The sequence below is a fragment of the Vanessa cardui genome, chromosome 2 (genome assembly GCF_905220365.1).
Source record: "Vanessa cardui chromosome 2, ilVanCard2.1, whole genome shotgun sequence".
NCBI classification, from domain to species: Eukaryota; Metazoa; Arthropoda; class Insecta; order Lepidoptera; family Nymphalidae; genus Vanessa; species Vanessa cardui.
In genome coordinates, this window is record NC_061124.1 from 4,473,502 (window position 1) to 4,498,192 (window position 24,691).

General features: G+C 35.2%; 2 protein-coding genes across 16 annotated transcripts in view; one reads left to right on the forward strand and one right to left on the reverse strand.

Annotated features, from left to right (window-relative positions):
• LOC124540422 lies at positions 1-2,636 on the forward strand. Its single transcript, XM_047117962.1, has one exon. The coding sequence runs from the start codon at positions 86-88 to the stop codon at positions 2,141-2,143; it is 2,058 nt and encodes a 685-aa protein (XP_046973918.1). The 5' UTR covers positions 1-85; the 3' UTR covers positions 2,144-2,636.
• A 111-nt stretch (positions 2,637-2,747) lies between these two features.
• LOC124540273 (ras GTPase-activating protein raskol) overlaps positions 2,748-24,691 on the reverse strand; it is a 133,919-nt gene continuing 111,975 nt past the window's right edge. For 14 of the 15 annotated variants that reach the window (XM_047117786.1, XM_047117794.1, XM_047117754.1 and 11 more), the window contains 14 exons: positions 14,132-14,357; positions 13,328-13,397; positions 11,964-12,091; positions 11,275-11,418; positions 10,057-10,202; positions 9,250-9,489; positions 8,595-9,003; positions 8,076-8,188; positions 7,501-7,667; positions 6,836-7,072; positions 6,581-6,675; positions 4,510-6,508; positions 4,316-4,431; positions 2,748-4,182 (listed from right to left, as the gene is read on the reverse strand). In XM_047117786.1, the coding sequence (XP_046973742.1) occupies positions 3,936-4,182; positions 4,316-4,431; positions 4,510-6,508; positions 6,581-6,675; positions 6,836-7,072; positions 7,501-7,667; positions 8,076-8,188; positions 8,595-9,003; positions 9,250-9,489; positions 10,057-10,202; positions 11,275-11,418; positions 11,964-12,091; positions 13,328-13,397; positions 14,132-14,357 (4,337 nt within the window). In that variant the 3' untranslated portion in view covers positions 2,748-3,935. Of the gene's footprint in view, positions 4,183-4,315; positions 4,432-4,509; positions 6,509-6,580; positions 6,676-6,835; positions 7,073-7,500; positions 7,668-8,075; positions 8,189-8,594; positions 9,004-9,249; positions 9,490-10,056; positions 10,203-11,274; positions 11,419-11,963; positions 12,092-13,327; positions 13,398-14,131; positions 14,358-18,588; positions 19,892-24,691 lie in introns of those variants that run through there. The other variant, XM_047117778.1, reaches the window with a different exon arrangement.

Below are 24,691 nucleotides of genomic sequence, written 5' to 3' on the forward strand. Positions count from 1 at the left end.
TGTGTATTTTTATGAATATATTATTTTTTTCAAAATCGTGCTGGTAATTTAAATATTTTGTGGTAAAATATAATTTTGCTTTAAAATGCCGCATAAAGGGAGAGATCTCGAGCAGAGCCATGAGATGCAGGAGCAGCGTCACATGCAGGTCCTATATTCAAGGCATACCCGGGAACGACAAGTTTTTATGCAAGAACTTAATGATATCCGAAGACGAAAAGAAAAAAATGTGTTAAAAACTGTAAAAAAACTAATCGGTCCAACGTGGTTGCAAGGCCTTAGTGTACCTCAAAGAAACGCATTAAACTCTTTAGAATTCTCTATTTATCAGGATATACTTGAAGGTCGTCCTGTGAGAACTGCAAATATTATGCGCCAACTCGGATTATACCCAAGGCCCCACAATGGAGACCTCATGAATTGTGTTCATTTTGGTCGTGATGACCCAAAAAAAATGTTAGCTCAACTGTTTCTTACTATGTACGGACACCCGATAGAAGGCAAAAGATCATCTTACGACCTTAATTCTAGACTTATCTTATCGGCCATATTATACCTTGGCCTTGATAACTTACTGGAACTTTTGAAAAAAAGATTTCAGGCTACAGATGTAAAAGAAGCACCAGAGAAAAAACCAAAATCAAAAAATAATACGCCCTTAAAATCACCGTATTTGCAAGATATGGTTGCGGTATTATATTTACCACCTAAAAAGAAACCATTTAAACCACTTCCTCTTCCAAATTTAGATGATCTTAACGAGCCGTATGAAGAAGAGCCTACCGTTCCCAACTACCAGAGCCTACCACCGACACAAGCGGCTCCACCTCCGCCAGCTAAAAAGAAGCAACATCGCTCATTTTGTGATAAATTAGCAGGTTTCGTGAAAATTGAACCATACGCTTCGGTTACCACAGTCGCTGTAAAGACTGTTACTCAAAGAAGCCAAGTTCATAAACTTCGAGGTTCTAAAATGTGTGTAGAGGTAAAGAAAAGTTACGGTATCAGCATGTCACGTCCGACTAAAAGTGTAAAACGAAGAAAACTTACTGCTCCTAATACTGGAATTCCGAATGCGCAATATCAGATCAACGGTGTTTATAAAATACACGGAAAAACAGTATTCGTGCTTGGAAATGTTTCTATATTACCCCCAGATGGTGATCTGATTAATGGTGGTTATAGTTATATCGGCGGAGAGTACATTAACATACATTGTGGTTTCCGATCGAAACCACCACCTCCGAAACCTGAACCTTGTGATTGCGTCAAGAAATGGCAAAACACCGTGTTTAAGTATGTGAAGGAAAATAAATGCGTATGCGGACATCATTACGATTATGGAAACGAAGGCACGTTCGGTCCAGAAGAACTCCCATACTTTCAAAAGGCAACGAAAGTTTCTCCTTATCAATTTAACTATCAAACGATTTACAACCTGGATGAAAAGCATCTTTACATCGAAAAAGAATTCAAAAGAATTTGGGACACAGACAGCGCGCTTCACTTAGGTGATGGTGTTGTCCTCGAGAAGAAAGATAAGAAAAAGAAAAAAGCTAAAAGATCTTCCGTAACGTGTCTCGGTGAAGCTCCGAAACCTGAAGACTACTTAAAATGTGCCTTGCGCCAAATGAGGCGGGTGAATATTGCGGCTAAATTACCAGATATTCATTTAGTACCCGAATTGATAGAGTGGATGAGAATGCGCATTTATGGACCTTACACGCGATATGCGAAAAAAGAAATGTTACGCAAAAGTATAGCTTTTTGGCAGACGTTCTTGACATTAGCACAAAAGAGTTTCGGACATGTTTCTCCTAAGAAAGACCCAACGCATTCTGGTCACACTAATTGGATATATAAACAAGAGTTAAATGATAAATTCCGAAAATTCACTTTTCAATATAAATTGGAGCTATATCGGTCATATGCAAGAATAAACAATTTGCTGTGGCGGACCATGTGTCAAGCGGAATTCCCGGATAAAAAGTTTCGTGAAATATATTTTTCATATCTTTATGGTCGCATAGAAGATTTGCACTTAATGCATCCATATAGCACAAAAGAGACTCTTGAACGTAAGTTTGCTATGGCCAAGAAGCGATATGTTTGTCCTCCCCACGGTGTCGAGTCACAAGATTAACTTTTTGTCATTAAATCACTTGACATTCAATTCATTTTCAATTTAATAATAGTAAATACGTACATGCCTCATAAAGGCTGATCCTTGGTTATCAAAAAATCTAAATAGATAAAAATTTAACATAGGTACGTCCTAAAATAATAATCGTTATATAAAATAAATAAATATTTTTATTCATAAATGTAATGGAAGTGATATGATGATTTGTTTTTCCATGTTCGAGAAACATTAAACATTACATTAAATGAATTAACAAGTTTTAGAGCATCACCTAATATTTGCTGTTAATCGAAACAGCTTGTGCAAATAACGACATCCATTTCCAAAGTGACAAGTGTCTAATTTGTTAGTTAGAAAGTGTTTTATTGTGTAGTAAGCCGTATGCCTGTCTATACAATTAAATTAAAAACTTGTTTTTTGTAATGTCTATCTGAAGGAAACTATTAAACCAATTTTAGAACAATATATCAGAAGATGTAATACGTTTGACTATTATGACGTTATTATTCTCATTAACATTTTCAAAATATTATTTAAACAGATAATTCTATTTTAATAATCGAAATTATGATTATGTAGGGTCGTAAAAAATAAAAGTCTTGAATACGTAATCCATAATTTAATGTGATAAGTATATTATAATAATATACCTATTTAGGTATTTTACAAAGTTATGGCTTAAAAATAATTTCCATTGTAAAACAACTAAGTTGTTGATTCCGTATAAATTGCAATGCATAAAATTAATTTAATATAATATGATGGGTATTGAATTTGTTCAAAGCATTTTCGAAATGCATTAGAGTTATTCAATCATAATTTCATATCAATTTAATTTTTACTCTACATTCATACTAATACTCGAGGGTATTAAAAATATTTCTCTTTTTCAATCGGTTTCACTACGAATAAGCATATTTGCTACAATATTATGATACAAGTCTTACATTATTATAAAATCTATAACATTCTAAATTATAAAACTAGAATTTGACATAGGGGGCGCTAATGTTCCCACTACCACTCTAGTTTAGAACGAGCATAGATGCTAGTCAGGACAGTTTCTAAATACTAAGGAGTAATGTCAAAGTTACAGATAATATCTCGAAAAGCGACCTCAGTATCGCAGCAATAGGACACGATTTCCAAAACTGTCGTAACTAGCAACTCTACCGTCCAATGGATATTCAACGTCTTTGGTATCATTGTTACAAAAAAAAAACAAAACAATAATTGTCACTTGTGAAAACATTAAACCAGAATTAATCTTACAGAATACTGATAAAGAACGAAATGTTAATGTCATTTAAAGCATTTTACATTAAAACTAAAGAAACAACATTCAACAAAAAAGTACACATTAATGATACAGTAAATGGTTGTGATTAAAAAATGTATTTAAAAAAAATGACATACAACAAGAATCATTGCAAATTACACGAAAATATATAAGCTTATTTTAATTGTAAGATTTATAAGAAATGCTCAAATTCAATCGAATAGAAAACTCTGATTTGTGCAGACAATTGTTTGTTAGTCTGAATAATAAATATATCCTGTCTATCGAGGAAGTTAACCGCGTCTAGTTCTACAAATGCCCTATAAGTTTATCGAGGGGTTAGCAATAATATAAAACCATCTTCACATAATGCAATTAATTATTATAAAGAAATCGTGAAGGAATAGCCTATAAGATAGTCAGGAGCAATGGCAGTCGTACGGAAATCTACAAAAATTTCAAAAACTCCAAAACTACAAGTTACTAGCAACACTATCATCTCTAATTGAAATTTCATATCTGTAGTTCCTGATGTGAATGTTGCGAGTGGGGCGAGTGCGAGTTGTTGTGGGCGGTGCTGTGTGCGGGCGCGGGGGGCGCGCGCTGCTGCAGGTGCACGAGTGCGGACAGCAGCCTCGTGTTCGCTTCGTCGAGAGCTGCGATGCGATGCTCCTGCGCTTCGATCACACGCTGCTTGTGTGACAGCGCAGCCGCCATCTTGCGCTGTTCTCGCCGAAGCTCTTCTTCGACACAAATCAGTCTGAAATTACATTGAAACACTTATTTAACAAACAAATTATAAAGGTTATTGAGATATTGTATAATAATGTAAATTGTGTCTATCATCTCAAATTCAGGTATTAATCAATTTCAATTTTTTACAATTTTCTTACCGGGATATTATAGCCTTCATCTTGGCATCAGTGTGGTCCTGACCAGAGTCTGTTGGTCCCAGACGTCCTCGCAGCATCTCTACTGAACATTTTAGCCTCTCTATTTCACGTTCATACTGAAAGATAATAATTATTTTGTAAAAATCATGCTCATTTTTCCTTAAGTACTAATAAATGCTTAAAAGATAGCCGACCTGTTCAATGGTTCTGTGGTGCTTGGTGCGTCGTCTACCAGTTGTACTGTATAACGTTTCGTCCACTTCGTCAGAGCTGTCCGTGAGTTCCCTTGCAGATTCTAAGCTGAGCCGTCGCTGCAACTTATCTCTTGCAGGCAATTCCCTTTCGGTCCTCACCGGCGCTCGTTCACTAGCCTCACTAGAATGCGACTCCCGATTAAACATTTTGGAAGGCGACTCTCTTCTTTCTCTCACACCATAGTAATCCTGGTGTCTTTCCAAATCTTCGTTCAACCTGCTACTCGATACTTTCGCGCCAGAATACGTTCTATCCAAGGGATAGTTCGTTTCCGGAATAGAACTCTCCGTCAAAAACTTTTCGGGTGAGTTCTTCGAGTTTTCCATGTTGAACAACGCCTTTTGACTTCGTGATATTTGAAGTCGGTACATTTCTTTATTTACCTCTTCCACGTTTGATTCAGATCTGCTCATTGGATAACCAGAATCCGTGGAAATGTGGTGAGGTTTACTTTCATACAAAGACTCGCCTCTTTGGCCGAAGTGCTTAAGGTTAAGCTGATTTTGATTAGTCGAGTAGGAGAGCATAGGATTTGTTCTAGGCATTCGTGTTTTACTACTTTTTCTCAAACTTGGAGAATTACTAGAAGACTCATCTTCCCTTATTCTAGGAGAGTGACTTTGATTACTCCTCTGGTACAAATCTTCGTAATTACAATTATCTCTGGTGAGTTTTCGGTGGGTATTGTTGCGATTCTGTTGGTCATAGTTTCTACCATCATCGTTGAAGTTGGTAGAACCCTCTTCGGAGTTAGTCTCCACGTTGTCAGTGCTCAAACCCTCCTCATCGATGGATGAACTGGATGAGCCACATGGACATCGTTTGGAGTTTCTGTTCTCATTGGTTTTCTTGATTTCCTGCGATTGTCGATTATCTTCCATATTGTAGACAGGATTCGTGAAAACGAGAGGAGCTATTTTAGTGTTGGCATTTGTGTTGCTTTGTACGTTGTCAGCCGTTGTGAAGTTTTGTATACCATATTTCTGAATATCATACTCAATCTTCTGTTGCACTGGGCTCTTTGGATAGAACTTCTCATTTTTACTGTCGTAATACTGCTTATCCCTCTGTTTTTGGTAATTTAGCTGTGAATAACGACTCATAGGTTGTCCGCCGTTTTCGTACGGCTGATGTAAGTGCGTTGTGTTTTCGATGGGACTAGAACTTTGGCTGTATGTTGCAATGCTTTGATATCCAGAGCTCGCGACATTCGATAATCCGCTGATTGATACGTTTGAGCCGTTATTAGTGTAAGAGTTTTTGTTTCCATTAATAATGTTGTTATTGTTTGATTTGGATTGCGACATGTTTTTCTTATTCATGATTTTTTCATCGACTATGTCAGAATCGTCCGCATACTTCAAGAGGTCCGACAGTTCGTCCAACGTGGCAGTTTCCTTCATAATATTTTGCATGTCGTTGGCACTGTAGTTGTGATTGATACTGTCACTGCTCGGCGATCTTTCAGTGCTGTTGTAGTTAGAGTTGTGGTAGTGCGTTTGCTGGTTGAAGCTATTCGGTTTGTATCTCTCCTGGAATCTCCTCTCCAAGCTTTCGTTGATGCCGTTACTGATGCCTTTGGGATACTGATCTGAGCCGAAGCCGATTTGAACGACCTTTAAGTTGACGCAGTGCTCTTGGTTATTGTACTGAGAACTGTATCGGTCCGGATTAACGTTTTGATTGACAGGACTCGATCCGTATCCATTCCTCGGAAGCGTAGCTGAGCGTAAATTGAAACTGGGCGATTTCGATACGGTTACATAAGATCCTTTGTACTTAGATTCTTCAGCGTTAGATTTAGATGGGCTTATGTTGAACTGAACGCCATTTTTGTTCATTATTGGTGAACTGTGAGCGAAATTGTTGTTCAGTGGACCATTGGTCGGTGCGTCGACGTTTTGTTTTGTTGGTGTATTGCAAGTAGGATCATTGAATCTAGAATAATAAAAAAATGTAAATCTTGTGTTTTCTAATTTCAAATAAGAATTCATGATTGTAAATACTTACCTAAAGATATTATCACCTACTGGTGCCGGTCCGTTATCATTGCTCATCAATCTCTTATTAAGGTCCTCTAAGATTTCAGACAATGGATCCAGCTCCTGCAATAAAAAGCTTAAATTGGCCTCTTTTCTAAATGAATGATTCGCTTATATAGTTACCTTTCATTTGACTTTAAATTGTTTACGAAGCTGTTAATTATCTACTCTCTATATGTTGCATATTGTTATAATTGATTGAGAATTTAGTAAGGATCCGAACCTGTATCTTTCCAGCAGGAAGTTTAGGTAAACTATCAGCCAACAATCCATGCAGCGTTGCCAGTTGCTTCCCCAAGTCAACATGCGGCGCCCATTCTGGATCAGCATCCACTGCTACTTCGCTTCTAGAACCCTCTGAACCAGTGATGGAACCTTGCGATGCTGACGAGTTACGTTGGCTGCCATCTTGTTGCTGCTGTTGTTGGGATTGTGACTGCTGTTGTTCCTGTGGTCGCGTCTGGAGAGAATATATCAGATATAAATTAGCCCTACTTTTACAATTTTACACATTACTTCATATAACTGTGTAATAATATATACACTTTTTATTCTTAGAGTAAACTGTCCCTAACCACTACCAAGATGGTATAAAACATTTAGAACACAAGTGTCTATGCATCTAATAATTTACCCTGGCAACACATCTTGACACTGGCCACACAGACGGACGGCGAGCATAGGCCCTCATATGTAGGGAGCGGGACGGGGTATCATTCGCACTTTAAATTTGCTAACGAACAACACCTAATTTTATATACGTATTCTTAATTTTTTTTCCACCATTGTAATAAGTCATCATTAAAATTATCTGAAGCTATCGAAGGAGAATTCATTTCCAATCAACCATATCATCAATATCACAAACAACAAGCCAAGGGAACTTACAGATATCGATCGAAGGAAAGCTTTCATATTGGGTGCTTCCTGTTCGAGGAAATCATTGAGGAACTCCATAAACGCCTCCTTGCCTTGGAAGCGCGTGAAGTTAGCCAGTGTTTGAAGCGTCTTCGCTACCAGCGTCAAGTTACGCGCTGCTCGCTCGTTCGGGTATTCTGTCAAAAGCATCGTGTTATTAAACGTAAAAGTTTTTTGTGCTGAAACGACCAAATTTAAAGACCATAAAAAAGCATTTATTTTATTTATTTATTTACTTGAAACACCATCGGCATATTCACAATAACACTTTTTAAAAACACTATTAAAAACTTATATAATATTAAAAAATTAAGTTAGAACAAACAGACTAATAAGGTCATTGTTAATTATAACTAACCATTAACGCAATTTAGAGCGAGCCTTCGTGAGTGAATCTATCAATACAGCATATTGATAAAAAAATAAGTTTCTATAGAAAAAAATAAGGATATTCCAAATCTTTGAATAAATTGTGTTTCCAATCTACAGTAACTTTAATGTTTGTCACTGGAATTTTCGAAATGATAATAAATATTTTAACTTACCATGAGTTATTCCAAATAGACTTGGAGAGAGAATAGCGGGGCAAAGGAAACGAAGGAAAATCGATGCGCTAATTAAGTTATCCGATATATCTTCACGGCCCATTGACGATAGCCTGGAAAAACAATTTTAAAGATGTTATTAAAAACCTCAAAAATAAAAATAATTTATCATCAAAGTCAAACAAAATAAACACCATTTTTAAAAGATGCTTTTTAAGAAGTTGTTATTTTACAGATATTAATTTTTTTATGCGTATCGTGTTGTATATATATGTTTATGACGATAATAATTCGACCAATTCGATTCAACCACGGCACATGCCAACTAGTTCTCAGGATTTAACTCAGATGTAAAAATTTATCAGAAAAACCAACTGTGGTACATATGGTAAAAAAAAATACCTTTCAATAAGTTAGTAACTATAAAATAGTCAGTTTAATTTACTTTATAATTAGCATGTAACACAACAGATGTTATAAACATCGCGCAACAAAGTTGTCAGTAGTGTGGGGCATCACCTCTCGCGGAAGGTGGCGAAGCAGTCGCGCAGCGGCGGCGGGAAGCGCGGCGCGGAGGCGGCGATGGCGCGCCACGCCAGCGACACGGCGTCGCGCAGCGCGGCCTGCTGGCGCCGCAGCGCCGCGCCGCCGCCCGCGCGCTGCGGGTCCACCTCGCACTCGGCCGCGCCCGCGCCCGCCGCCGCGCTCACCGCCTCGCCCAGCGTGTCCTGCAGGTACTGGTCGCCCACGAGCTTCAGGTACGCCTCCATGCTCTTGGTGGCCAGCGAGTTGCCGCGGAACGTGAGCGAGTGGTCGCCCGTGCGCCGCACGTCCAGCGCCACCACGTCGGCCAGGTAGCGCGGCGCCAGACCCGCGCCCGCCATGCACAGCACCAGCGCGCAGCCTATGTCTTCTTTCGCTTTCACGCCTGAAACGTACCACGTACTAATTATATAGCAAGTCGAGAAACACTCATTGCTGTGATAATAACTATTTAGTTAGGCTTATGCTTCAATGGAAAGTAAATCTACTCACTTTATAAATAAAGGTAATCTTTATTATTTGTTGTAAAATGCCTTACTGTGAATTGACGCTACTATCTTATAAAATGAAATGAATTATTTATATTTACAATTTAACATAGATTTATATATAGTTCAATCGCGCGACTAACCGATAACGGGCTCGAGGTACTCGCAGAGGCGGCGGTAGTTCCTCTTGAGGTAGTCGAGGAAGCGCGCGTAGTGGTCGAGCGGCAGCACGTCGACGCACTGGTAGCGGCACTTGATGCGCAGCGCGGGCGGCGGCGCGGGCGCGCGCCCGGGCGACTGCGGCTTGTCGCCCTCGCTCACCGGGTACCAGCGCTCGTTGAGGTAGCGCGACGACACGTCGTCCACCGGGATGCGGACGGTGCCTGGCGACATCACGACAACCATATCATATGATATACTCATGCTTCTTTGGTTATCATTTTATACTTCATTTTTAGATTAAATATTTTCATTGATATCACTGAAACTACTACTATGACTCCTAAATTAACTTTTTATACTGCTATTTTATTTCAATCTATTTAACCTTATTCATCGTCAGTCAGACAGAATTGACCGGAATCAAATAATCACATAAAAGTGTGACTCCTGAGCGCGGCACACGTGGTATCCGCCGCTTACTATACAGATACTGCTATTTGAAACTGACCGGTCTGTGAACGTATTCGCATATCAACAAATGCATTGTCCTCGTTTAACTCAGTTTGAATCTTAGTTCATCCTAGTAATTAAGCAATTGCTTTCTTTAGGTTTAAATGTTTTTTGTTCCAAAATAATGTTACAACATTCACTTAACCTACTAATTAACCTATAAATAATAATTTATATAGAATTCAACAATCTAATTTAGGTAATAACATCGGTATTTTGATGTACTTTAATTATTGTAAACGCGATTTGTTCTCGACAAAATGTGTAGGGTCACTGACCGACAAGGGCGTGCTTGTCCCGTTTGCGCGCGCGGCGCTCGGGCTCGCGGTACACGTTGACGTGGATGGCGCGCACGGCCGGCAGCGCGCTGAACTCGTACACCTCGCCCCAGAAGCACAGCTCCGTCTTCAGCTTTGACGATGATCTGCGAAATACATTACTTGTTAAACACTACTGGATAGACACATATCTCAGTTCAATTAATATTATTAATATAAATAAAATAGAAACTGAAAATAAAACTTTATGAAATCTATATCAAAATTCAAACGCGGAAATAATATAGTACTACAAGTCATTCTAGACTACCATAGCATTGTACCAAGTAAAAGAATACTTTAAAATAAATTTATAACAAGTTGATACAATCAATGCAACAATAATTATTAAATGCATTTATACTATTGGTGATAATTCCAATGATAAATTATAATAGTTATTTATTAAATAACAAAAAAGATTTTATTGTGAATAATTTAAATTTATATCTAAAAATAACTTGAAGTTCAGCTTCCATTTAATATTATTATTTGCTATTAATGATCTCAGTATTATAAGATTACTATCTAAACACATTATATCATGAAATAAATGATTTAATATTGAGTATTTAAATTTATTTTTTCTTCGATGGTACCTAAATTGATCTCGCAATTCTCTTAATCGATGTCAATTGGTTAGTCAGACAAACAAACGTTACGTTAAAAATAATTTCGCATACCCGATTCGATATTCAAACGTTTCAAAATTCAAAATTAAAATTAAAAAAAAAGCTTTTTCTATTATAACATTAGTTACGACATGCCCTTATAACTTTTTTAAATTGCTAGAAAGAGATAACACGTTTTTCATTCCATATATTTTAGTTTTCATATTTATAAAAACAAATTAATGTTTTATATATATAACCCTGTTTGACTTCGCTTGGTTACAATTTATTACTAAACAAAGTTATATTTATTTTATAACGTTTGTTTATTTAAAAAAATAATCAAAATTTCGTTGTTACCTTAATTAACTTTATTATATAATTATTTATTAGCGAATGCAATCACTTCTACTGTGGTTCATAGTCACTATATCATATGTACATCGCATGTAATAACACAAATAAAAACTTTTAGATCATCGTAACAAAGACTACAATTGAACTAACGAATTGACGCTTAGGGCTTTTTATAGATATAGAAATATATAAATATCATAAACGTGCTAACCTTGCATATAATGTGTCATCGAGTAGAATTTCACAGTAATATCGTTTCTTGGGAGGAATGGCTTTTGCTTCCAGCAGCCACAGCTTTACGGTCCTCTCACATCTGCGAGTGCGAATTTCATCCGGTCGCGCCGCTTGCCGTAAACTGAAATGGACAATTATTGCTTTAGTATGTATGAAGATTAGTATAGGGTTAAATACTTTTTTTAACAAAGAATGTTGGAGTCGGTCTTATTTTTTTTTCATTAAGAATAGAAAAGCTATTGGATAAGTCTTACGGTAAATATTAACTATATTCTAGATAATATCTTTTTTAAAAGTTTTTTTTTTCTGACCGTCACATACAAAAGAAACGACAGCAAAATAAAATAAATCTTCGTAAAAAACGTTCTTGGTGGTAGGGCTTTGTGCAAGCCCGTCTGGGTAGGTACCACCCACTCATCAGTTATTCTACCGCCAAATAACAGTACTCAGTACTGTTGTGTTGCGGTTTGAATGGTGAGTGAGCCCGTGTAACTACAGGCACAAGGGACATAACATCTTAGTTCCCAAGATTGGTGGCACATTGACGATGTAAGGAATAGTTAATATTTCTTAAAGCGTCATTGTCTATGGGTGATGGTGATCACTTACTATCAGGTGGCCCATATGCTCGTCCGCCAACCTATACAATAAAAAATAAATAAATACCTATATATCCAGCGGTCTCGTTCCTTTCGTGAGGCGCACGCGAAATATCGAGGCGCGCGGTTCTCAGCGCTCAATGCGAAACAGTGTGGTCTGCCCAAAACCGACGAGTGTAGAGCTCGGATCTCAACCTGCAATTTAGAGAAAAATGCATGAATTACTAGCCAGTAAACCAATATATTACTCATGCAAAAATACATAATATATTACTACGTTAACTCAAACTCAAACTCAAATAACTTTATTCAATATAGAAGCATTTCACTTTCTTATTGATGGTCAATTGAAACACTACCACCGGTTCGGAAAAGAAGATACCCTGACCTGAGAAGAACCGGCGAAAGAAACTCAGCGGGTTTTTTTTTTGTTGTTTGTCTCATATATTATATAAATAAACAATTTAATATGAGATGAAATAACCAGGAACTTCATTTTTATTTGCACAATGTATCAAATTGTTTACTAATTTTATTTGATACTAGTAACCCAGAACTAATGCTGCTTAACCCCCTTCACCTTAAAGAGCAAATCGGTAACTTTTAAGATAGATAATCTTCGAACGGCGTTTGAACTCTTTGACCCTCGCCTTTAACGCGAAACCTGGCGACTATTAGACTTTAAAGATGTCCATATAATTACTTATAACCACGAAAAAAATACTAACAGTTACTAAGTTCCTACCGAGAAAATAAAATAACAATTAGTGAGTTTGATTGCAAACTGACTCACGAGTCTAACTCGTTTTAATTTTTTACAAAATTGGAACTATGCGTCATATCGAGATCCAAGATAGTGCTCAGTAATGTTGCGATACAGCCCAGCTATTATTTAAGTGTGATTCAGAGTTTCGAAAGCGACTATGTTTGTTATGTATAATTTTTACCTCCTATAATTTATGTACATGACACTGAAGATGATAAATGATGTATACATGTACCTCTTTCAGTTTAATATGACGTCTCTGTGCAACAAATATTGAAAGAAGACATTTTTGTGTATCGAGAGATTAATCTTCATCTTGATTTTATTTCAACAGGTTCAAGTTTCGAAAAAACTTTTTTTATTTTATATATTTCTTTAAAGCTTCTGGGACTCTGTACGGAATACGTCGATAAAAGCTTTTCGACAAAGTGAGAGTTAACGGAACATCTACGTTTGATATTTTTATGTAAGATTTCTCAGGAGTCAGGTAAAATGCAAACATCAACAGAAACGCTTGTTCATTGTACAATCAATAAAATTATAACTTGATGTTTTATCAACGGCACTATGAAAATCAACGAACGTACAAATATTATAATCAATGATCCTACAGAGAAAGTATGTTAAATTTTAATTACGTTATTTATTACAGTTGGATCATTTACCTGATTAGGTGGTCCGAGGTCCATCGTGGACACCGCCGGTGAATGGGCCGATAGAAGACTTTCATGAGATCTGAAATGGAAGAGAAAATATTTTTAAGTTTTACACTTACATTTAATTAAATTACCTACAATTTTGTATTTAATTTTTGGTTCTTAAATTATAATTCAATTTAATTTACTTATTTTATGTCGTGGACGTTAGCCATTTGCATATTATTTAGTGATTAAATATAGCAACATACAGCTACATTCCCTTTCTCTAATTAATTTGTTGATACATCAAGGTAGTTGTTTCGTGTTTATTGTCGAGCAAATACTTAGAACGCCTCGTTAAATACGGGGCGGGGCGACACTAACTAAATTACAACACCCCGTGTAACGTTGCGGCGTCACGACATAACGCTCTAAATAGTTTTATTTCGCTGTATTCAATTATTTGTTAAAATAATTTTACTTTTGTATTGCGGGGCAGAATTGTGTCGCATTATGCCGCAAGCTCCCTTTACTGTTAAAACATTGTATGAGTCAGAGGTAACCCTCAAATCGGTAATTACACTAGCTAACTACTTAGTTACTAGTATTATTGTTTAGTATGGAATAAATTGTAAAATCTATCAAAATTATATAACACGGTCTAACCGGATTCTATGAGACAAAATATACAGAAGCTCTGTACGAGTAACTCTCTGTACTGTAACTGTCCTTCGCATTAAACGGATATACTTTTTAGTTTGATATAAAGTCATTGTAAAAATAATTACGTTTTAACAGTCGTGACCTTTCATTGTTAGAAATTAAAATTACCTTGAGGTTCGTAATGCGTGTGTCGCTGGGTGCGTGGGCACGGCCGCCAGTGCCCGCTCCCTCTCTAGCTTTGTTGCTGATTTAGTCCGTTTGAGAGGGTTACTTCTGAATGATCTTTTGGAGAAGAAGAAGGAGGCCAGACGTGAAGGACTGTGTTGCGCCTGCGCACCAGGGACTGGCGTGCTGGGGGCTGAACCTCGCCGACATGCCTTTTCGTATGATGTGTCTGTAAAAAGATAGTTTTATTAAGCAATTTATAAAAACAAAAATTCAATTTATACATAGCGGTTTATGCAAAGCATAGAATCAGCATTTTAACCGCAAAAAATATATGCTGTATGTATTTGTATAATATGATTATACTATAACTACGAAGACGGCTGAGAATAGTCAACTTTAGATAATACAAATATTAAAGTATACAGTTACAAATCACACCAAGCTTTTTGTAAAATACATAAATCTCACAACCGCATACATTACATACATCGTTCATTGCATTTAATAAATATTAATTCAAATATTCTTTACCCCAACAGGACAGTGAACGTAAGTAAAATTTCATATGTACTCCTTCCAGTCGTAATCATAACCGATTTAAAGTAACCTTGTCAATAAAATGGCCGTGATCAAAGCACGTCGGTAATATTGTTTATGATGTATGCTATTGAGACACTGGTCCACTATGTAGCGAAAAAAATCTTTAATCAGTAACACCGAATTAACTTATAATATTCATAGAACCGCGAATAATTATTATCCTTATATGAATGCGTAATTAAGTTTAGTTTAGTTTGATATGAAGTAAATTTCTCGTTTATATTCTGCAACTGTACGTCTCCAAGAAAATCTGATAAGAATATATCATGCGCTGAATTGAAAGCTACCTAGATACCTTATTTGCATTGTAAATAAACAACAGAGCATACCTTGTTGCTTTACATTGTTTATCACCAGGGCCGGATTAACCAAGTTGGACCCAATTGCTTATGCACGTCTTGGGACTGCCTTTTCTAACATCCTAATAGATCTTTTTTACCCAAACGTAGGGTTATTTATAATTGCGACGTATCTTATGTGATGGTATGCTTTGGATATATTGACCCCTAACAATTTCATTATCAATGAATTTTAGTACCATTTTTCCCTGTTTTGGCTTGCCTAGGAGAGGCAAAGTCTAGGCGATGCGGTGCCGCTAGGCCTATACTACCCACAATGGTTATGGTTAATCTGGCCCTGTTTATCACACAATAATATTGAATATCAATGATTATAGGTAAGTTTACATAGCATTCGCCATGCTACCAGTAGCTGTAAAGTTTTATATCTCGTATTACGCACGTCAGCAAAACGATAGTTCTCTATCGCTAGCACAGCGATACTGCAGCGTGGTTTCCGGCGGACGTTGCGCACACGCCGGCCGTGACCGCTGCGCATGCACCGTTGTAAGTAATTTAAATAGGCGCTTTGAACAAACTATTTGTTGTGACATGTATTTTTCGTTGGATCACGCATATATGTTAACTGTAGTTTTATTAAAAAAATAATCGTTTTTATAAGTATAATGTGAGAATAAATAAATATTAATTGATTGATTTGTTTTTAAATTTATCTAGATCTTGTAATATCTATGACACGTGTTAACTAAATAAGTCCTGAAATATCTCCCACGTAGCTCAGATTGTTTTAAGTTGAGCACACCAAAATTATTTTTTTAAATACTGATCAGAAGTAATCAATACTTGCTCTTGTTTATTAAAATTAATCATAATTTACATTTAATGACAATATTTTTTTACTTAGGTTATAACAACATATGTCCTTTTTTATCATTTTACGTTTATCTTTACTCGAGTACAAGCTGTTATGACTAGCTTTAAATAAACAAACACGACTTTTTTTTAAAATTATCCGATAACCCGACTATACCGTAATGACATGTCAACACGCCGACGTGTGAACGAAGCAGATGTTCTCCAAACCTATTAGCATTATTACTTCGGTTATGGGATGTATTGTTATGTACTGAGTTATGGTCGCACCCTGTTTATAAACATTTCTAGTTGTTTTGCCATATAAATTTGAAATCTATTTACGTAATAGATATCATATCTATTTACGTAGGTAATAGATATCATAGAATTTTGAGGACAGTTAATTTAGATCGTTGGACAAATTCCTTTTATATTTATTATTAGTTGAATTAGAAATAATTAACTATGAATTATACAAAATATCAAACCTAATAATATGGCATTTAAAAAATACTTAAAATAATAATGAACTGATCTTGAATTATAGTTCTCGCTGTGGTTAAAGCCAGCCTCGATGGCTTTTTATAAGAAGCAAATATGTATCTAATGTAAGTTACGTACGTAACGAAATTCGCTAGAAGAAATTACTCGTTGAATAAAAAACAAAACTTCGTTGCACCCTCTAGAGGTGAACGACCTAAAACCAATAAACTTCCACATTGCTTGGTTCCAGTGAGTCATTGCAACATAATTATTGCAGTTCGCCGCGCAACACGGAACACTTGCAAAAGGGGTTCCTGGAATTTTAAGCAATTTGAAGGGAAAACCTCATGAAATACGGTATCAGTTTCGTTTCTAGAAATTCCATTTCATTATCAATGTTAAGTATGTGAGGTTATGTTTCATTTTTCTTCGTATCTGAAGTATAAATATATATTGTAAATATTTGTTGTATAAAGTAGAGTGTAAAGGAACGATCCTTTACACTCTACTTTATACAAATGAAAAGAAGCAGCAGTTATCGTGTGTTTATACAGCGAATATACATAATAATGATTACTTTTATAATTTTAGTGACACAGAAAAGTAATTTTCATCGACACCGCCCTTAAAATTAAGTAAGTCATTCACATAATTCATAGATAATTTCATTGTTTCAGACATTCTAACTGGGCCGACGATATTAATGAAAACAATCACGCCTTTGTGCTGATAAGAGAGATAAGCTCGAGGAAGTACTGCGATATAATAACACCAAATATATTATAAATATATATGTTATGTTTATGCTATTGAATTGTATATTAGAAGTAAATAGGTAAAAGTTAACCGTAGTAATAATAAAAATCAGAATTAAAAATCATAAAAAAAAAATCTGAAATATAAATATGTAAAACAGTTAAAAGTATCTACGACAGGGTGACAAATGCAAAAAATAAAGTTGTACAAATAATGAATACATTATTATTGGTAAAAACGCACGTTTGTCATCGGCAGTACATTGATTTTAACATATGAGACAAATTGAATCAAATTTATGTTTTACGCGTGTCTTGAATTGTGCAAAACGAGATTCTGAGGAACACGTTTTATGGGCTTTGAAAGTAAAATATTGGAACGTTCATAACACGATCGGAATAGTAACTTCGTAACGGTGAACGTCTGCATTTAAGGATTCCATACATCGTCGTTCAGTCCGTAAATTTAGTAAATACTGTGCCAAATTTTGGAACGTCTGTCGCATATGAATAGCTCAATAAAATATTTCCTAACCTTGTTTATTTAGATATTGATAATAGTCATTGTCTTTATCAGCATTGTTATTTAAATATATTTTCATAGATTGCGGTCAACACTTTTTAATCACTATTCAATACAGCATATTTATTATTCAAAATAATAAAAAAAAAAAAAAACAAAGAAAGAATTAGTCTGCAGATATAATTGTTGTTGCTTTATGAATCTCAAAACATGATTTTCCGTGTCTCAATATTATCGCCTGGACATGACATAACGCTTGTTACAAAGGCGCTGTTAGCGTCTGCTCTTAGCAGGACAATTAGAGTGTTAGTACCGTCTACCATTATGAATAGTTAAACAAAAATGCGGATCAAAAGCGACGAGTCATACTCATTATCTTCTAAGTCGCTGGGATGGAGCCAGCTGTCTACTACTTTATGATATGCATTTAATTTCAGATTTGCAAGAGTAGGTCCAATATACAATTAAAATATATTAAATAAATAAGCCCGTTAGCTCGTGTGACTGTATAGTCATCCCTTGTAGCCAATAGAAATATAATTGACATAATAAGTAAGATCGCATAGCTAGACTAAAGTATAGCAAATAGCAACAATAACAAATACATGTATAGCGAATTGGTTATTTAATCTTAATTTAGTTCCAGTGACTTTGGCTAGACTTAAGATAAAGCGATATATTCGTGTTACTAGGAATAGTAGAAACAAAGTATTATTAATGTAAACACACAACCAAAATATTAACTATTTTAATATATACGTTCTTTAATTTAAAATGTATGTTCACTTAGCATAAATATGAAATATCAATATTTTGCGTGATACGGTTGAACGACCCATTTTGCATAGCAAAATGATGGTACTCGATTGGCAGAAGATTGCAATAAATTCAAATGATATTCATACATAAATTAACTTTGTTAATTTTACACAATTATCTTACCAGAGTGTACAGCCACGTCGTCGTCAACATCTAAGTACGCCCGACGTATGCTAAGAGGACTATTTGCAATTTGTTCTTCGTTCTTTTTAATCAGGGCACCAATGACTTCTTTATCACCGCCGTGATTACCAACAAATTTATCATAGTCTTCCGTTAAATCAGTCACTATGGTGATATTATCTTCAAGTCCTTCTTCGATATGTCTCGCAGTTATACTTCGAAGCAATGAATTACTTCTTGACAATTTTGTACTTCGTGATCTCCTTATGAAATTGAGGCCTGACATTTTTCCAGGGCTTTTATTTGGACTTTCAGGTGTGACAGTTATCTTTGGAGTTTTAAATATCGATGACGAACTGCTGCTCCCTCTAATTGGCGAAGGAGCATTAAGATTTTGGGGTAAAGTTTTAGACTTTTCTTTGCCCGGAGTTAGAAGTTTTGGAGAATCGGGAATTAAAGACAGATTCGAAGTTCGTATCGGATGTTTGGATGGCAATCTGGCTGTTATACTTGACGTTGATGTGTTCAGCCTGTTCGAGGAAATAGATGACCCTATCGGTGAATATATTCTGTCATATCGTGGTTCCGACGATGTGGTACTCCGTAATCTTGGTTTGGAATGTCTTATGAGACTGCTCTCCGCGACGAGTTTCGGGCTCGTGAGATCGCGCTGACCTTCTCTTGTTAAGCCCTCACTGGAATTCATTCTCGATGACAAAGGTCGTCGATATCGCCTTACAGGACTGACAACGCTTATGTCACTTTCGGTTTCTACTAAGGATAGATCTCCGTGTGACGGGATTTGCAATATTCCCAACTCTGTATTCCTTCGTTTCGGTTTTATAGGAACATCGTCTACATGTTGTCCACATATTATTGCTTCTTTTTCCTCGGGCGTCAAAGGCAAGTAATTGTCAAAGCTTTCGAACAATGGCACATAAAATACTGAGCGGCGCCTCCCCTGTTCGTCGCAGGTGGCCGACGAGTTCGGGGACAGCGCTCTGGGCATGGTGGTCATCCTGCTTTGGCGGAAACACACCGAGTTACGGCCTTTAGCCTTTTACACCGTCTTCTCGCCGCATCACTGCAGCCATTCGTTTCACTTTAAGTAATTTCCTACTAAATTATCCTTTTTTGATTTCATTTCACTTCATTTAAACGAAACACTTTTTGTTTTTTCACATTTTATTTATTTCAAATACTATAAACCATATATAGAACATTTAATATTGGAATATATGCCCAAGAAAATTAAATACATGCACGTAGGAAATCTTTGCAGGGTAGCAAGTTACAACTGTTTATTGATCGCGGTAAAACAAGTACTGCGAACAGTTTCACTTTATCACGAGGCGATAAGATTATGCCGCAAAAGAACCAATCAAATATCCGAATCCAATCAAGAAAACAGGTCATCGTGTATTACTCAATCATCAAATTTTCTCCCTTTTAAAAGCAAACAGAATCTCCTATTGAAAAATAATGTAGAATTATTTGTTAATAAAAATAAAGCGAGTGCGCCAATGTGCATTGTATACGTGACCTTAACTTGAATTGACCAAAATTATTGAAAAATTTTACAGGAAAATGTGGTGAGGGAACAAAAGATCCAAATCCTTATTTATATTATTATTAAAACTTATTTGCATATGTGAAATAATATTATAAAAAAGCTTCAATTAAAATAAAGTTACCGAGAATTAACTTTTTTTTAAATATAAATAAATTATTGAGAAATACATGTATGTGGAAATGGAACGTAATTATAAAGCATGTGTTTGTACAGTAAGAGGAGCGGCTGTCGTGCTAAATGTGAACATATTTAAAGCTACCTCATTAGTCTGCTACGTTCGCGACATTACTGACTATCACACTTGCGTTAAAGAAAATTTGATTAATGACGTTTTTTCGTACAAATGTTTAATTAACGGTTATATAAACGTGACAATTTTCATTTAAATAAGTAAACGTATGTATTTACATTAACACCAGCATGTATTAACTTTCTCGTATCGGGTATGATGGTAGGTAACTTATAAACAAAACAATAACATGCGGTCGATCACTACAAGAATCATCGTTCAGACGACGTGGATTTATTATAAAACAAATAAATTATTTATTTTAATAAGGTTTTTCTGCAAAATATTATCCTTGAACCGCGGTCTGCATTTGACCCTGTCAGTTAGTTCAGAGCAAAAAAAATTAAAACACGGCAATTTTAGCGTAGATTAAAACGTCTTTGTTGTGTATTCATAACGAAATAAAGCACCGGATGTCGTGATACAGAGAGATCCAAGTAGTTATATAGTGCAAGACGAAACGGAGCAAACAAAGCTTGCGGAACGAATGTTGTTAACCCGCCACCGCTTAAGAGGGCATTTATAAAACGTGTTCTCACACAAATATTAGACAAATACGTAACCAACTTTATTGCTTTTTTTGTTACGTAAAACAGAGGTCACCAATGACCAATTCGGTAATTTGCACGAAATATTTTTTTAAAAAAAGTTTTGTACTATTATTATTTTTTAATTATCTTCTTCATGGTTACTGCATTTGTAGACAAAGATGTAATCAATCCTTAGACAGACGGACATTGAGCATCGGCACGTAAAAGAATAAAAAGAAAAAAGAAATTAACGGAACAGAGAAAGTATGCCTCAGTATGATTAAAAATAAAATGAGAGAAGAAACTTGATCCTTCATGGCGCTGATGCAGTCAGTGGCGTGACTAACGCGCGCAATCACGATTCAAGGCAGCGCAGGTGATCGAGACTGCAACCGTGCCTACGTCCTAGGTCCTTCAACTTACAATTTTATTCTCAAATCAAAATCAAAATATAACTTATAAAACACTAAAAAAATCATTTTTTCTTCTTCTTCTTATTCTTATTATCTTATTGCGTTAGTCTTATCTTGACGGAAAAATTTTAAAAAGTCGATTAGGTCATTAGCCTAGTGATTCCTAGTTTAGCAGACGAGAAATTAACACTATTATGAAGGGATTTTTAAAACAATCGAATGACCTACTTCTGATTTATTCCCAGGAATAGTCATTAAATGTATAACAATTACAAGCAAAAGATTTGTGTCTAACAATATTACCACATGTTAAATTTTATTACTATCTCATATCCCGACCACAATGCGACGGCTACAAGTGTGCTGTGTGTGAAGATAAAAATAAATAACTTATTGTGGTAGCGAGGAGATATTTTTCACACGCAATCCTCGCAAATTATTCAAGGGAATTATGAACGTTCTTTACTCGTCGGTCGTTGAGTGGAATGATAAATTCTACGCGATCCCATACCAACCCCCGGCGCCGTTCTATGAATTTTTATAGGGCATTAAATACATTACGTTTATGTTGCACCGTCCCTAAAATATTATTCGTTTTATGTAATATAAATTTTCTTTGTAATTTTTTTTCTCGTCTCGATTTGTGAATAACAAAATCTTGTAAGCGATAAAAGTTAACGTACCAGATGTGGTTCAACAGAAATATAAGTTGAGATTTTTTTAGAACTTTCGTATATGTATTTCGTATCTATACGTTTTTTTACAAAAATGTATAGAATTTTGAAATACACATACATATTAAAATTCCAGTTTTCATAGAGAATTTTATTGAAACAACCAAAACTTTCTCTTAATTAAGACTTATTACACTAATTTGCTAATATCAAATTTGATTTACTATATCAATACGAGTTCACATAGCTTAAATCCTGACGTAGTCTGTGATTGAATAGTTTTTTTTTTCATCATAAAAATGTATGCTTTAATTATATACGCAGTTAGAATGGAAATGAAAGAGAACTGACAGAGTACTCGCAAGTAAACAAACGAGTTTTCTCTGAAGTAATCGTAACAGTTGTGTTTGCGGTCGTAGCTCCTATGTTGTTATTATAAAAACATAGATTTCTACATTATGTGTCGTGAAAGAGATTGTATAATTGTAACATACAACAACAAATCAAGGAAAACTAGCATTACAGCACATTATATTATCTACGACACATTAATAATTATTTACTAAACATCCTTAGTATCCAGTTATACAATAATATAGAATCTCTTTTATAGATTTAGATAAAAATAAAAACAAAAAATAAATGTTATTCGACTGAATTGTATTTAATCAAGACGGTATCTCACAACACTAGGCCACTAGCTGACTTCTATTTTCAAACCCTACAGGCACACGGGAAGTATAAGTAAGCTTCGGTTTCAATATAGACGTACTATTTTGTCTCTAAGCAATGAACAGTGTTCAACGGATGTGAACATACTTCCCTTGCGAAGCTGGACAGACGGGTTTCCTAGTCGAATACAGGTTCCACGACCGGACCCGCATGGCATTATATAGGTTTGTTTAAACAAGATCCTATCCTACTCTGTACATTAAAATATGAGAGGTCGTTTAATAAAACGGAAATGATAGTGTTTAAATGATTAATGAGCAACTAATACGTTCTATACAGCCGTAGTAAAAAAAATGAACTTGATGGTTTATGAAGTTATAAAAAAAAATGGAGAAAAAGTTTGTTCACATGTCACGACATCTTGATGTGTTGTATTATACGTATAAAGTATTTGACTTTTTTGTATCTGAAATTATCTTTTTTTTTCTTCGAATACAATTTTTATTATAGTGTAATAAATCTTAATTCTCGATGAGAGTACGATATGCTACCTTTAAAATAACCCATGTACAATTTAAGCCGTTACTACTTATGATAGAACTAAGTACACTAATTATTAAAAATGTCCTAGTTAAATCATGTTAAGCGCTAATACATTAAGAATGCACACATTTAGTTGCGAATCCTTGCAAGCACCCATTAATTTTGTTAGATATATGCACATGATATATGGTGGTCTAAAGGACTACTATTATCAAGATACTACATCAAGTTTAATTAAAATCGGCGCCGTATCCAAGTCCATTGCAGACAATATATTATATATTGTATACAACAATCGTTCCTAAGCCTTTGCATTGTATGAAAATTTAAATGTCACAATGATGAGTACAGATAAGCTATAAAAAACAATATAAAACTCCATATCAAACTTTTTGACAAACCGTTCCATTTACTTATCAATTCCAGTAAGCGATGGTTACATCAAAACACATTTAGTATATTAATGCCCTAAAACACAGCAGAGATTGCGTTATAAGTACAAATTAACGATAATGAACTGTTAGGGAGAACATTAATCAAGCTCAAGCAAAAGGGATCCAGTCAATGTGTCAGAGTTTGGAATCACGCAAGCGACGGCGATCGTTTAGATGAGCTGTTTTAAGCTATTTGCCAAGAATAATTTTGTAATTAAAACTTTACAACGTAATTACAGTAAGAGACATTATACTAATTACTCTTGCTGTTTTTATTTTACATACTCATAATTAGTTTAATTTGAATACTCTATATAATCTAACAAATATACATTATGTCAAATGAACAGAATATACACATATATATACAAAATTCGTAGGTTAATAATACGTTTGAATTCTCGTTTAATTTTATTGTATATTTAAGCCATTCTCGGGTTCCGTTAAATTTGAAAGTAAGCCCTGTTTCATTTTAATTCTAGAGATAAGAAGGATATAAAAAATCATTCTCGATTATCCAATTAAATTACTTAACTTTAAAATCAAAACATAAATCTTCCTTGCTTGTAATGCGATGACTAATATAAAAAGCACTGGTCGGATCCCGTTAAGGGAAATACTGTTTCACGATTGACCTGTATAGCTCACTTATCATGAAGCCGTGCATAATTACAATAACTAGTCGATTGTATTACGGAACCTTACAAAAGAACAAGTACATTTCAAGAAAGAATTATTAAACGTTCTTGGGGATTGATTAAAAATGTAAACGGGACAAAAATTGTTGCATACAAATAAAAAATATACACACAAATAAAAACGGTATTTTTATGTTCTCCTTTTGGTAAAATAATAAAAATAATTGCGTTATACACTACATGTAAATAGGTATATAATATAAAGCTATTTTCAAAATCAGAGGAGACAGCAATAAAGATTGTGAGATGTATATTTCAGCCTGAACCGCCCCTATGG